Here is a 14,525-nt window from a genome sequence, read left to right as displayed (position 1 = left end):
CTTAGAAATTGAATATGATTAGTCGCATGGCGATGTAACTAGTAAGGAGGTAATGTAGTAAAAATCGAAAGGGATACTTCAGCATTAGAGCCTGACCGTACTTTGGCTGCCCTAATTACAGAGACTCATGGACAACCCCTGCCTTTGGCCAACTACTCATTCATTCTTTTCCTTCTCTATAGAAATATCATCACGTGCCCGATTTCTGCTATCTTCCATATGGCAATCGAGGGGCGTGCTTTGAGAATAGGCGGGAGAAAGAGCATCCTGCCAGGCAGGTATGCTTCTCCATCTCAGTTGCGCTACATCGAGTAAATTCTATATTTTGACCTCCTCTTGTCGCCGCCGTACGCGGATCTTGGCTGCTGGATTTCGCACGGTCACCAGCCCTGTCCTGACCAATTCACAATTGCTACCGTCCACCAGGTCAATATCGTACTTGAGCAAGATATGACAGAGGGCCAGTTTCACCTCATTGATCGCAATGAACCGACCAGGACAAGCCTGCTTTCCGTGCCCGAAAGCCAAGTGCGTGTGATTGGTTTTTGAAAATGGAGCCAAGCCCGCCTGTGTAGCATCGTCACGCATCTTCAAAAACCGATAGACGTCGAATTTGTCAGGCTCAGGGTAGATGGTCGGATCCAGCCGGCTGGGATTTGCAACAGCGGTCAAGGTCCCCTTTGGAATGACAGTGCCGTCAGGCAAGATGACAGTTTCCGTGGCATACCGAAACATCGATACTGGATAGACATAGATTTGAGTTAGCCCATCATCCATAACTTTGGAAAATTGAATAGGATCACAAACGTAGGAAGAATGGCTCCAGTCGCTGGCTTTCCTTCATCAGACTTTCCAGCAGCCACATCTTCTGCAAAGCCGCCACTCGTAAACCACTGCGGACGGTGGTGATAATCTCCTCGCGCAGCACCGGAATGAGTTGCGGGTTCTCGCAAATTCGGAACAGGACTTTCATCAACATGTCTGATGTGGTGTGGTTCGCGACGGCCGACAGTCGCAGCTGGGCCAGCCCCGCATCGTATGTATAGCCGTCGGCATTGTGATGAATCCATGCGAGACTGGTGAAGCTTTCGTCTTGCAGCGTCTGATCCTTCAGTCGGTCTAGTTCGGGCTGTATGAGTTCTCGCGCGAGTTTGATCTGCGCTCGCAGCTTGCGACAGGATGGGAGGAACCAGTGAACCAGGGGATGTAGTGGCTTTGCCCATTTTTGCACCGCCATCAGGGCAGCCAGACGGACTGATACGTATGTGGTTGCGATCTCTAACCATCTCAAATCACGACACAGTCGAGGCCCAACAAAGGCGCGCGATGTGAGCTGGGCGGTAAGTCGCATCGCCATTGGGAGCACATCTATCTCGAGCCATTCTTGGGTATATAATTAGGCCATATGCGCATCATGGAAAGCTGCATGGATTGCTTCAAGCACTCACCTGGGCAGTCGCCCCACTCTCGCTGTAAGAAGTGCGCCGTTTCTTCGGAAAAGGGCTGGGTTAAGTGCACTGTATCCTCGAGTCTGCGGTTACTTGGGGTCCTTCGAAATCTGTGCGGTTTGTTTCACCTACCCAGTCGCTTTGAAGTTGCGCTCGCCGCTGGACGCGGGATGTGGTTGTGAATGGATCCCGTAAACATGGTCTCGAAGCCTATCAATTCCGCGAGGTTGATCTACACGGCTCACACTCGTCAGACTTCTGGCATAAAACTTGTTGGCAAGTAGAGTCACCCACTGGAGTGATTCCTTTGTGTTGATCCAACCGGTCATCCATCCCGACGGCATCGGCGAACTTGTCCGAAATCACCACTCGAGGACCCATGTTTGTTTCCATATCAAAAACAGCGGACTGCTTGAGGCCGGCCTCAATTAGCTCTTGAGCCCGTCGTTCAAATTCATGCTTTGCCTTGGTTTGGAAATAATCCCACCGATACCGATTGACAACCGGAAACCGCGTCCGCGGCGACTTGGGCATCAGGAAAGCCAGGAGAATGCTGCAGAGCAAAAATCCCAGAGTCCACCCCATAGGGTCGACCAATGAGTGGTGCGGGGTGGTGGCCTTGGTCATATTGTAACGGATTACTGGAAGGAATAGCCTGTCATTGTTGATACTGTTATCAATTCCAATACTTATACCACAAGAAACACCTGACATGGCGCCTTCGGCTGGGGTGTACAGGAATGGCGTAAAAGAGACATATTAGCCGGTCAGAATCCGTGAGGTGGTACCACACACATACTTGCCTCGTACATAATTACCCATTGCAAGGAGTTTTGCTGCACCATCCAACGATGTCTACTCAGGTATGTCCGTAAGGCTCATTGGTTAACGTCTAACTTCTCCACCCCCCTTGTTTCGCGGCCCCTTACCTTGTTCGTCCCGAGCCGGTGAGTTGGCACGCATGACAACCAAAAAGCCATCACCACATGTATGAGGGAGGGGAGCAAAGGATTTCGGCACATCGTATTTAAACTACTTTTTGCCTCGCTTAGTGGGACAGTCAAACATTCAAACTACTCTCTTACTATCTTACTGGGACAGTCGAACATCTAGAAAAAGAAAAGGTTCAGCATGACCAAGTCAAACGAAGTCTTAGCCAAAGTTGCTCACGATGAACTATCGGACCGGACGCCCACCGAAGTCATCGCCAGCACTTGGGTCTTTCCAACTGAAGACCAGGCCCAGTGGTGGCAAGATACCGGACCACTGCTTGAGCGGTTCCTTCAAGCGGCTTCTTATAATGCTCCCACACAATACCAGTGCCTACTCTTTTTCATTCAGCATCTCATTCCGGCACTTGGACCGTATCCCCAGCGATGGAGGAGTACAATCTCACGCAGTGGTCTGCCCATTGAATTCAGTCTCAACTTTCAGAAGAACTCAAAGCAGCTCGTGCGCATCGGGTTCGAGCCAGTCGGCATCCTGTCCGGCACCGCGAGCGATCCGTTCAATAGCATCCCAATCGCAGACATGATAACCAGACTGCGTCAACTGCCGTTGTTGAAGGGATTTGATCCGCTGGATTTCAATGCTCTAAACACCAGTTGCCAGCTTTCCCAAGCCGAAACGGATGCATTACAGGCTCCGGGCTACGAATCCATCCCGCTCAAGTCGCAGGCCGCCTTTGGCTTCGACCTTCTCAGGGACGGCAACATTGTTGTCAAGGGTTATATTTTCCCGCATCTCAAGGCCAGGGCCACGGGCGTGAAGATGGGAACCCTGATTTCCGAGACTGTCCATCGCTTCGATACCGAAGCCCAGTTCCTAAAGTCCTTCCTCCTTGTCCATGACTACATGAAGGAGAGCAGCGGATACAACGAATACACTTTCTTGTCATGTGATTGCCTCGACCGTTCGAAGCAGCGGCTCAAACTTTACGGCGCACACACGGAGGTAGTCTGGGCCAAAATCGCCGAGATGTGGACGCTGGGCGGCCGACTCAGCGATGAGCCGGAGATCCAACGCGGGCTCGAGATCCTCCAGCAATTCTGGAATATGTTGAAGCTGCACGAGGGGAACCGGCCCTTCGCGGGCGGCTTCGATGATGGCAGTCGGCTCGAGGGCGACGACCAGATCGCCTCGCCCATCATCTGGAACTACGAGCTCCATCCCGGCCATTCCTGGCCCGTGCCCAAGTTTTATTTCCCCGTGCACGCAGAAAACGACCAGCTGGTGGCCAGCGCTTTGGCGGGGTTCTTCGGCTATCTGGGGTGGGAGGTGGAAGCGCGGTCTTACGCAGACACATTCCGTGCTTTATAGTAAGTTGAAGCCCGATCACAATAGACCCCGTTCTTTACTGGCTATGTATGGCTGACTTGACGTAACAAATCCAGTTCTGAACATGATGTCGCGGAAACATCGCGTCTCCAGTCTTGGATCTCCTTTTCCTACACGCAGAAGAAAGGGCCCTACCTTAGTGTGTACTATCACTCCCAGCGGTCCTATCCGTGGGAGAACTGACTACACAAGTAGAAGCATTTGCGAATTTGAGATATAGCCAGAAATTTGCATACGATTCCTCTTGAAGAAATACTTATGGCTATACCAACTTTGGTGACAAAAAATTGCAAAAGAAATGCCAGAGATAATCAATAATCAATCTAAACTCGGACTTTTACAAAGTTTTACCGTTCCGGTCGTTAGAGTCATGTATATTTCTATAGGGTTGTATGCAAACTTATGCAGTAGAACTGCACGTAAATTCATTGGACAACCTTGGAAGTTCGCAGTACTCTTCATAGTCTCTAACAAGTCAATTTCGCCTCTATTGACATTTACCGAGATACTGGACCTTTCAGTATCGACCATAACATAAACATTGTTTATCTTCAAGATTCTATTCGTCAGCCACCTGCATCCCGTTCTAAGTCCCAAAGAGAACCAGTAACTCGCCCGATAGACCAGCGTGGCAGTCATCCGCTTCAAACCCCTGTAACCATCCTGCTTCCCTCAGATATCCCAATAGTACGACCATCCAGTCAAAAGCCCCCTTCCCCCTTGCCTATGGATTGGGGTTGTGGCTAGCTGGAAAGGCTTGGAATATGGCGTTGATCCTTGTGAGAGACAGGTAGGTGCACGAGAACAACTCAGTCGATTCCTGCATGTACATTCTAACCCTAGCGTCGGGCACCCACATGTCTAAGGTTCGGGCTGGCCCGGCCCCCAACCCTTGCAGGCAGAATGCACGTCTTTTCCTTTACATTTTCACGTTGTACAGACATTCCATGCATGCCAAACTAGATCACAGCCCGCAGATCACGACTCGCGGCAAGAGAGGGTACGGAGGGGAGGCACAAACTTTTCTATATCCACCATCTGGTCTGTGAAACGTATCATCAGACTGTGCTCAACCATGACTAGGAACAATACCATCCCACAGGATCCTGTGCCCTTTAGTGGGATCACGGTCCTCATTGTTGGACTCGGCATTGCGGGGCTCACCGCCGCCCTTGAGTGTAGCCGGAGGGGACACAAGGTGATTGGGTTCGAAAAGAAGAAAGACACAAATCAGTTAGGTGAGAGTTGTAATTCTTTGAGTTCGAAAAAAACGCGGCTGATTCGGAGCAATGATCCAGGGGACGTGATTGGCCTCAGTGGCAATAGTATGCGGATTCTATCGCAATGGAACCAGGGCTCTCTGGCCGAGCTCGTTGACGAGGACATCATCTGCGCTGTCGAGGCTTTGGAGCTCCACGACACCGCCGGAACCATTCGTGCCGCGATGCCGTATCATCCAGAAAGCCCAGCCCAAGGATATCTCTTTCGGCGAACCGGGCTTCTGACAAAGTTGTATGAGCTTGCAATTCGCGCCGGCATTGATCTCAGGTTCGGAGTGAACGTGATGCGATACTGGGAAGATGCAGACAATGCCGGGGTATACATTGGCGAGGACAAGGTTGTAGGAGACTGTGTTATTGCGGCTGATGGATTCTACAGCGCAGGGAGAACTGCCATTACCAGTGAAGATCCTGTCCAGCAACCGATCGGGGCGGTCATGTACCGGGCCATTTTCAATGCCCAGGAAATAGCTCATGTCCCTGAAGCGGCGTGGCTCCTGAAGAAGGCCCCGACAGCGGACATTCTCCCCTCTTTCTATGGCAAGGATGTTATGGTTATGATGGGCACTGCAGCAAAGGGACGGTATGTGCATTGGGCCTGTACAATTCGTGTAAGTCTACCACAGATCTCCCTGTCCCTGGTTCGTACCTAATGATGACTTTGCCAGGGTGAGGTGCAACCAGCCTCTGAAGCTTGGATGCAGCCCGCGAGCGTCGAGCCAGTTCTCGACTGCGTGCGAAATTGGCCAGCAGCCAGCAAGCTAAACGCTGTCCTGTCACGAACTCCTCCGGGCGCGTGTTTTAATCACACCATGCTCGCAACGCCACCTCTACGGACCTGGGTATCTCATAAGGGGAGGATGGTTGTGATTGGGGATGCCGCACATCCTTTCCTCCCATACGCCGGTCAAGGGGCCAATCAAGCCATCGAAGATGCCGCATCGGTAGCCATTTGTCTTGAGCGAGCAGGTAGGGGGGATATACCTCTGGCTCTGCGGGTGTTTGAGAAGCTTCGGTGCGTTTTTCTATCATTTTCCGAAGTCCTTTTCATCTTGTTCGATTTACTGGTTCTGACATTCTAATTCGTGGTTTAGACACAAGCGGGTCTCGCTGATTCAGGAGGGATCAGTCGAAGCTAAGGACTCGTTCCTCAAGGCAAACTGGGACAGTGACGATGAAGCTGGTAGTCCATCGGCATACCTACATCAGTCTTGGGTCTATAATCATGACTGTGTGCAGCACGTCGTTGAAGAGTTTCAAACAGCGGCCGATGCCATCAGGCATGGCCGAAAATACATTCCGACCAATGTCCCCGTGGATGGGAAATATCGTCAGGAGTAGGTTAATCATCTAGTCAACATCCTTCCTTTGTTATATTTGTTTAAAGAAATTGTCATCTTGATTTGCTCATCACCAGAATTCCCAACACTGATTTAAAAAAAAGTAGAGTACTATAATCGCAGTAGATCGCGGAACCCACTCTTTACAACTGAAAGATATCTGTTCACTCCAGCACCAGGCAGTCCTGTCCAGTATATAACAGAGCAAGGGGTCCACGGCTAAACTTGTGCCAATTTCATATACTGTAATAGGGAAACCACGCCATATGTCATGTGCGCCACAGTGACTAGTTTTAGTAGTTCTAGCACGCGATTACATAGTTCGGCAATCAAGCATTCTACAAACCTCTGAAAAGCAGTACCTGTTTCCTATTCCGGTTGCGCAGGGGGGGCTTGCTTAGCTACCCAAGATCCCGGTCGAGCATTGAGCACCCCCGTCGTCCTGTCTGCGATGTCAGAGCGCCAGCGCGCTCTTCCCACTTCAATACCCTTCTGTATAGTGTCATACCCACCTTGATGCTTCGCAATAGATGGGTTCAACAACAAATTAGATCCACGACCTTTCTGGTTGGTAACGGAGAGCTCAACAGTGGTATATACGAATAGCAACGAACTTTCTCCGCGGAATGTCATCACAAACCTGTTGTTAGACGAGCCCCTTACGGAAGGCATCCCACCTCAATCACAGACGAAGGACTATGAAGTTCCATGCCCAGGAAGCAAGGTCTATACTAGGTAGCATTGGATTCAATCATGCCGGCTGCTACCCTCGCTGCCGGGAGGGCGGGAGGAAGCGAAAGGAATTTGGGGCTCGCCCGAGATATGCACGTGGTGTTGGTTAGGAAGATTGATAATATAGACGGAGTGGGGCACTCATCTTATGAATATAAAATGCTTGCATGTAGTGATAGAAGTTGAATATTGAAGATTTCAATTCCCCGAACCTTAGCCCTAAACAGCTTCAACTTCAAACTTGATTGTTTCAGAGCCTCTCTTCACAGCCAAATACTCGCCTGCCCGGTGTCAAGAACTGGTGCATCTTGACAAGACCCAGACCACCGACTTAGCCAGAAGACATCTAGCCATTACGTTTTGCACGAGCACGTCTTGTCTTCGAACAAGATGGAAAACAGTGAAAAGATAGACGAGAAGCAATCACCGTCACATATCAATGTAGACGAAATTTTTCCAATGACATCTCCATTGAGTCCCCCCGGTGAGATGGAGGATACATTTGATTTCCGGGCACTCGCTCTGAAACCAAATGATATTTCCCCTCCACTCCTCACAAAATCGCTCAATTGTCCAGGGCTCCGGCTAGAGGATGTGGTAGGGCCGTTATCCCTCCCCTCGCCACCGCCGACCCCCTCTCAGAGGTCCCGTCATTCTGGGAGGTCTGCGTGCATGAAGTGATTCGCGGCCAATGCCAGAAATCCCCCGACACGTTGGCAATTCTGGCATGGGACGGCGCCCTCACCTATGGGGAACTGGACCAACTATCGGATCGACTGGCATCCATACTGGCACTTCTAGGGATAGGGCCGGAGTGCTTCGTTCCGATCTGCATGGAGAAATCTCGGTGGACAACGGTGGCCATCCTCGCTGTGCTCAAGAGCGGCGGCGCCTTCAGTCTGCTAGACCCATCTCACCCGTTGCCGCGGCTGCAGTCCATCTGCAGCGATCTCCAATGTGCGTTTGTTCTGGCGTCGGAGTCGCAGGCAACGCGCTGTATGCAGCTGGGTGATGTTCTCATTGTCGAGCAACTTTGTCAAGGATGGAGACTAGGCCATAGCAGCCAGCCGATACAGCTTGCACAGCCAACCAATGCACTCTATGTCGCTTTTACCTCCGGGTCCACGGGGAAACCCAAGGGAGTCGTGATCGAGCACCGGGCTTATTGCACGGGAGCTTGGTTCCATACACAGGCCTTTCAGATCGATCACAAGTCTCGGGTGCTCCAATTCGCCGCCTACGCCTTTGACGTCAGCATCATGGAAACACTGAGCGCGCTGATGGCTGGATCATGTCTCTGCGTGCCGAGCGAGGCTCAGCGCAATGACATGGGGTTATTCGAGGACGCCTTGAAGGCTTCAAGGCCGACCCATGCATTCCTCACCCCGTCCTTCGCGCGTACTGTCTCGTGGGCCGCCGTCGAGCTGCGGCCCACCTTAATACTGGGCGGCGAGGGCATGCGGGAGTCAGACAAGGCCATGTATGCTGCGCTCGGGATTCACTTGATGAACGCATACGGGCCTGCCGAATGCTCCGTCAATGCGACAGTGAATCCGCGCGTCCAACCCGACCACCCTGTGCAGAACATTGGCAAACCTACCGGCGCGGTGGCATGGATCGTCGACCCTGACAACGTGGAGAAACGGATGGAAGACGAGATGGTTGGCGAGCTACTGATTGAGGGTCCCATAGTGGGGCGTGGGTACTTGAACAATCACGAGGCGACTAGGAAGTCCTTTATCAAGCCGCCGACATGGCTTCAGCGGCTGCGACGGGGAGAGCATCAACATCGAGTATACCGCACGGGGGATCTCGCGTCGATGGATCCGAGCGGGGTTCTACGCATCGTCGGCCGCCAAGACGGACAGCTCAAGATCCGAGGACAGCGCGTAGAGGTCGCCGACATCGAGCATCACATCCATGGCTTGTTTCCCCCCACCACCGAAGTGATTGTGGATGGTATCATCGCCGCAGATGGCCAGGAGAAACTTGTGGTGTTCATCGGGCCCGACCAGCCATTGACGACGACCAGGGCGACTGGCAGTCCCTTGACTCTGTTCCTAGAGCCTAATCCCTCGGTCATCGAACACTTTGAAACTCTCAAGCACCAGCTCCATGACCACCTTCCTCGGTATATGGTTCCCGATCTGTGGATTCCCTTGGCCCGGCTGCCCAAAACGGTATCTGGCAAAGTCGACCGATATCTATTGATCAATACAGCAGCGAAAATATCGCAGGAAGATCTGCGGACCTATATATGCTCTACGGCACAGAAGCGGCCGCCTGATAGCCCCCACGAATGGACGCTACAGCGGATCTATGCCGACATCTTGGATGTCGCCCCCGCATGCATTGGCATGGATGACACTTTCTTGCGCCTTGGTGGCGATTCTCTGAAGGCCATTCGTATGGTGGGGGCCGTGAGAAAGGCAGGACTGGCCCTATCTGTGCAAGATATTCTCTCTCCCATCAGTCTTGCTGAGCAAGCGCAAAAGGCCACAGCCGTTGCAGCTTCAACAGAAGAGGCCTATTCGCCACTGAGTCTCGTGCCTCCCAGAGCAGCCACTGAAGTTCTCCGTATGGCACAGGAGCAATGTGGTGTTCAGCGGGCGCAGGTTGAGGATATATACCCCTGCACCTCGCTGCAAGAAAGCATGTTTGCAACTTCCCTTCGCCGCCCGGGAATGTACACAGGAAGGATAGCCTGTCGAATCCCGCCCACGGTAAACATGGATGAGTTCAAGGAAGCATGGGAGCGCACAATTGAAAACAACGCCATCCTGCGCACGAGGATCATTCAGACGTCGTATGGATTTTTCCAAGTCGTTGTACGCGGCACATATTTGTGGCGAGAACATTCGGAACCCATCCAAATCCAGGATCTCACCGACTGGATAGGAAAGCCATTGTTCCAGCACAGCTATCACGAGAAAGATAGTGAGCTGATATTGGCCACTCACCATGCAGTGTGGGATGATTGGACACTGCACCTTGTCCAGCAACAGCTTGATACAGCATTTCGGGGTGTTTCGCTGGTCCAACGCGCCTTCCATCCGTTTATTCAACATACGCAGAGTTCTTGCGCCGTGGAGGAGTTCTGGGGCTCCGAGCTGTCCGGGTTGGAGGCCCCGATTTTTCCTGAGCTCCCATCTGGCAATTATCGGCCTTCGGCTACGCAATTTTTCCAGCACGAGATGAGCGTGGCCAAGACGACGGCATCGTCTCATACCCTCCCGACTTATATTTACCTGGCCTGGGCATTACTGGTAGCTCACTACACCGAATCCCCCGACGTGGTATACGGCGTCACCCTGAGCGGGCGCAATGCCCCTGTCCCGGACATTGAATCTATCGTCGGCCCGACAATCACGACAATTCCGTTACGCATTCAATTCCAAACCGCGACCTCGGTAGCGACCACATTGGATCAGGTACAGAGCACCTTGACTCGTACAATTCCATTTCAACAGGCAGGGTTGCCGCGGATCGCGAAAAGTAGCCCAGACGCCGCGCGGGGCTGTCAGTTCCAGACCCAGCTCATCATTCAGTTACCGGAGCAAGGCAATAAGAGCGAGAGCGTTTTGGAAATAGTGCAAGGGTCTACCCATGTCGGAATGCAATACACGTCCTTCACAGAGTATGCGATGATGCTGTCATGTCGACCTACCGCAGACGGGACCAAGGTGACAATCGACGCCACCTTCGACCCCGAAGTGATCTCGTCCAATGCAGTGCACCGAATGATGGCTCAATTTGAGCACATCCTGCACCAGGTCATCCAGCATCCAGCCCAACAGACGGACGCAGTTGAGATGATCTGCCCGGAAGACATTAGCCAACTCCAACGATGGAATTCCACCATCCCACCGGCAGATACCAGGTGTTTGCACGATTTGTTTCTGGCTCGGTGCCTTGATCATCCACAGGCCACAGCTGTCTGTGCCTGGGATGGTGAATTGACGTATGCAGAGTTAGCAGAGCTATCTTCTGCCCTGGCCTATCGACTCAGGAGTCAAGGCGTGGCCCTGGATTCCCCGGTAGGTGTCTGTTTGGAACGAAGCAAGTGGAGCGTTGTCGCAATATTGGCCGTACTTCGTGCCGGCGCGACGTGCATTCTCCTAGACTTAAATCATCCGCGCCAGAGAATTCACAATATCCTGCAACAGGCCTCGGTCCAGGTGGTTATCAACAGCCAAACCACCACCACATTGACCCGTGGATTCACTTCGATTGAGGTCTGTCTAACTCCAGAGTCCACAAGCACCCTGTCAAAGGGCCCGTACCTTGCTCAACTCGAAGTCTCACCAGATACACCCGCCTTTATCTTGTTCACCTCTGGCAGTACCGGTCGACCTAAGGGGATCGTCATGCCACACACCAGCCTGGCGTCCAGTATCAGGCACCATAGTTCAGCAATGAGGGTCGGGCCAGATTCGCGAGTTTTCCATTTCTCCTCGTACGCGTTCGATGTCAGTGTCTATGAGATCTTCACCACATTGGCGGCCGGAGCTACCATCTGCATTCCGTCCGAATTTGAACGCAAAAACGCCCTTGCCCAGGCCATATGTCGATTCCAGGCCAACTGGGCGTTTCTGACCCCGTCCACCGTGCAATCATTGCAACCTTCTGAAGTACCATGTCTGTCGACCTTGGTCCTGGGAGGGGAGGCAGTTATCCGCGACAACGTCGAGATCTGGGCGCCTGGTCGTTCACTGATCAATGGATACGGGCCCGCTGAAGCCACGATCTGTGGCGTTGGAGCCTTACCACCGGTAGGGTGGAAGGTGGGGGTCTTTGGGTCCATTGTCGGTGGAGTGGGCTGGGTGACTCTACCTAGGGACACATCAAGGCTAGCTGCCGTCGGCGCCATTGGAGAGCTGCTGCTAGAAGGGCCGTTTCTGGCCGCAGGCTACTTCAACCACCCGGAAATCACGGCAGCTTCGTTTATTGACTGCCCCGAATGGCGACGCCGAATGCCCTTGGCTCTTACCTCTCGCCTCTACCGGACCGGAGATCTCGTGCAGTATCAGCATGACGGGACTATTCGATACATCGGCCGTCGGGATACCCGCATCAAGCTACGCGGGCAATTGGTTGACCTGGGCGAGATAGAAAGCATCACCGTCCGTGAGTTCCCTGAGGCCAGGGAGGCAGCTGCTGAGGTCCTCCCATTGGACATTGGCGGGAGCACGGTGCCAACCCTGGTCGCTTATATCAAACTTCATTCCACTCTTTCTCAAGAGGCCGAGGACAATGGGATTTTGGACCCAGTCGGCGAAACATTCAGACAGTGTACTTCGGAGTGCCAAATGAATCTCCGAGCGCTGCTACCATCATACATGGTCCCGTCCATCTTCCTGCCCGTCCGGGCGATGCCGCGGACCGTGACGGGAAAATTGGACCGTCAAGCCCTGCGGTCAGCCATTCAGTCGCTCACACGTGAGCAGCTCCAGCATTATCGAGCACCACCGCAGCCAAAGATCACAGTCTCCAGCGATGCCGAACGGCAGCTCCAAAGAATGTGGGCTGAGCTTCTGAACACGACGACGGAAGACATTGGGGCAGAAGACCAGTTTCTGACCACAGGCGGCGATTCGGTCATCGCCATGCGAATGGTGGCCATGGCTCGACGTGCCGGGTTTGGTTTTACAGTGGCGGACGCGCTGAGCCCGAAAAGCTCGCTGGCATCTCTCGCACGCAACTTCCAGGAGCTCGGCTCCGTTGAAGACGTGCCTCCACCTGCAGTTCAGCAGACCTCCATCCTGGATTCAGTAGACTTCCAGCAGCATCTTGCCCAGCAGCAGCAGAAGGGGACACTTTCTTTCCCGACAGACAAGCTAGCCAGTGCGTGGGAAGCTACGGAAGCGCAATCGTTCCTTGTCCACCGCTATCCATGGTCCCATTTCCAATTTCCCTTCGTAGGCAAGATCGATGAAAGCCGGCTGAGGAACGCATGCCGTGCTCTTGTACGGACTCACAGTGTATTGCGGGCCGCCTTCGTTGAGTATGGCAAGACTCTGTTCCATATGACTCTCGAGGAAGACTTTGACCTCCCCCTGCGCGTGATGATAACGACAGAACAACCGTTGGAAGCCTTTTGCCAATCTCTCTGTCAATCAGACCAGGCTACTGTTTCCGTCTTCGCGAGCATCCCAACCTGCTTTACTCTGGTTTCCGAACCCAACCGCGCACGACACCGACTGGTCCTCCGCCTTTCCCACGCCCAGTATGATGCCACCTCGATCAATATCCTAGCCCGTGATCTGGAAGCACTCTACAATGGCCAACAGAGCATCACCCCCTCCTCCTTCGACTCCTACTTCCAACAACGCACCCACCACGCAGAGCAGGCCCACCACCGCGCCCTCTGGCAGACATATCTGGCAGGCTCTTCCCTAGCTCCCCTGACCCCAGGTCGCACATCACGCCCCCAACTCCACCCTATCACAGGGTCCCACGCCGTAACCCTCCCAGCGCCCCTGCTCCCACGCAATATCCCCCTCCCAACCATCGTCAAGGCAGCCGCCTGTCTCCTCCTTGCCCGTCGACTCCACCAACCTCAACCGGACATCACAGTCGGGCAGACCGTCGCAGGGCGCAGCCTCCCCATCCCCTTCATCGACGGCCTCGTCGGCTGCTGTACAAACTACATCCCGTTCCGGGTGCTCCCGCGCGCCTCCATGAGCGGCCGCACGTACCTCGAGCACGCGCAGGCCCAGCACGTTTCCAGCCTGCAGGCTGAGTGCGTCGGTCTTCGCACCATCGTCGACACCGCCACTGACTGGTCTCCCTCAGCGAGCTTCCCGTACATCCTCCAGCATCAGACGGCGAACCATGGCCTGACGCTGACGCTGGATGGGGTTCAGTCTGGCGTCCTCAGTTCGGTGGGATCGCTCACGCCCGGTCCGGAGGTGTGGATCTGCTCGACTGAGACACCGAGCGGGGTGAGGATTGATGTGCACTGCTGTGGGCAGGTTATGGATCTTGACGGGGCGACGCGCTTGGCGGGCGAGATTTGCGAGGTGATCAGTGGGCTCGTGAGTAAGCCGGACGTGGCTTTGAGTGAGATTGGCGGGATGGCATTTTAGATTGTGTTTTCAAAAGGTGATTAGAATGTTGGGCTCCTCGGGATCCCATGGTTCGTGGTTATGGTTCAATTATACGCTCAAGCTCAATCCCACAGAAACCAGAAACGTAGTTGATTTGAGAGAAGAAATGAAGAGAGGGAAACTACCGAATGTGGAGTCTAAACTATCTAGAAACCGGGGGTGGCCCCGCCCCCAGGAGCCTTCAAAACCAGGCATCATCAGGCAGAATCAGGCATCAATATTAGTTTTCACCCCTTACTCCGTTCACGCTCAATAATTATTTCATCAAAGGCATAGTCT

At 53.4% G+C, this 14,525-nt stretch overlaps 4 protein-coding genes across 4 annotated transcripts; 3 read left to right on the top strand and 1 right to left on the bottom strand.

Annotated features, from left to right (window-relative positions):
* Positions 1-318: 318 nt before the first annotated feature.
* Positions 319-2,075, bottom strand: ftmG (cytochrome P450 monooxygenase ftmG; the record flags this gene model as incomplete). The annotated part of the gene is made up of 5 exons (XM_056958475.1): positions 319-740; positions 808-1,383; positions 1,449-1,517; positions 1,581-1,680; positions 1,743-2,075. 5 exons carry the CDS (start codon positions 2,073-2,075, stop codon positions 319-321), a joined length of 1,500 nt encoding a protein of 499 aa, XP_056807865.1.
* A 504-nt stretch (positions 2,076-2,579) lies between these two features.
* On the top strand, positions 2,580-3,968 carry N7506_009181 (uncharacterized protein; the record flags this gene model as incomplete). Its single annotated transcript, XM_056958474.1, has 2 exons — positions 2,580-3,766; positions 3,842-3,968. The coding sequence occupies 2 exons, from the start codon at positions 2,580-2,582 to the stop codon at positions 3,966-3,968; spliced, it is 1,314 nt and encodes a 437-aa protein (XP_056807864.1).
* Positions 3,969-4,732: 764 nt separating this feature from the next.
* On the top strand, positions 4,733-6,406 carry N7506_009180 (FAD-dependent oxidoreductase; the record flags this gene model as incomplete). The annotated part of the gene is made up of 5 exons (XM_056958473.1): positions 4,733-4,785; positions 4,869-5,023; positions 5,084-5,676; positions 5,734-6,080; positions 6,160-6,406. The coding sequence occupies 5 exons, from the start codon at positions 4,733-4,735 to the stop codon at positions 6,404-6,406; spliced, it is 1,395 nt and encodes a 464-aa protein (XP_056807863.1).
* Positions 6,407-7,527: 1,121 nt separating this feature from the next.
* Positions 7,528-14,225, top strand: ftmA (nonribosomal peptide synthetase ftmA; the record flags this gene model as incomplete). The annotated part of the gene is made up of 2 exons (XM_056958472.1): positions 7,528-7,734; positions 7,836-14,225. The coding sequence occupies 2 exons, from the start codon at positions 7,528-7,530 to the stop codon at positions 14,223-14,225; spliced, it is 6,597 nt and encodes a 2,198-aa protein (XP_056807862.1).
* Between the last annotated feature and the right edge of the window lie 300 nt (positions 14,226-14,525).

The sequence above is a fragment of the Penicillium brevicompactum genome, assembly GCF_028827555.1.
Source record: "Penicillium brevicompactum strain IBT 35665 chromosome Unknown utg000006l_segment0_segment0, whole genome shotgun sequence".
Taxonomy (NCBI): domain Eukaryota; kingdom Fungi; phylum Ascomycota; class Eurotiomycetes; order Eurotiales; family Aspergillaceae; genus Penicillium; species Penicillium brevicompactum.
Note: the sequence above shows the minus strand (reverse complement) of the source record. Positions and strands in the feature narration are given on the sequence as shown.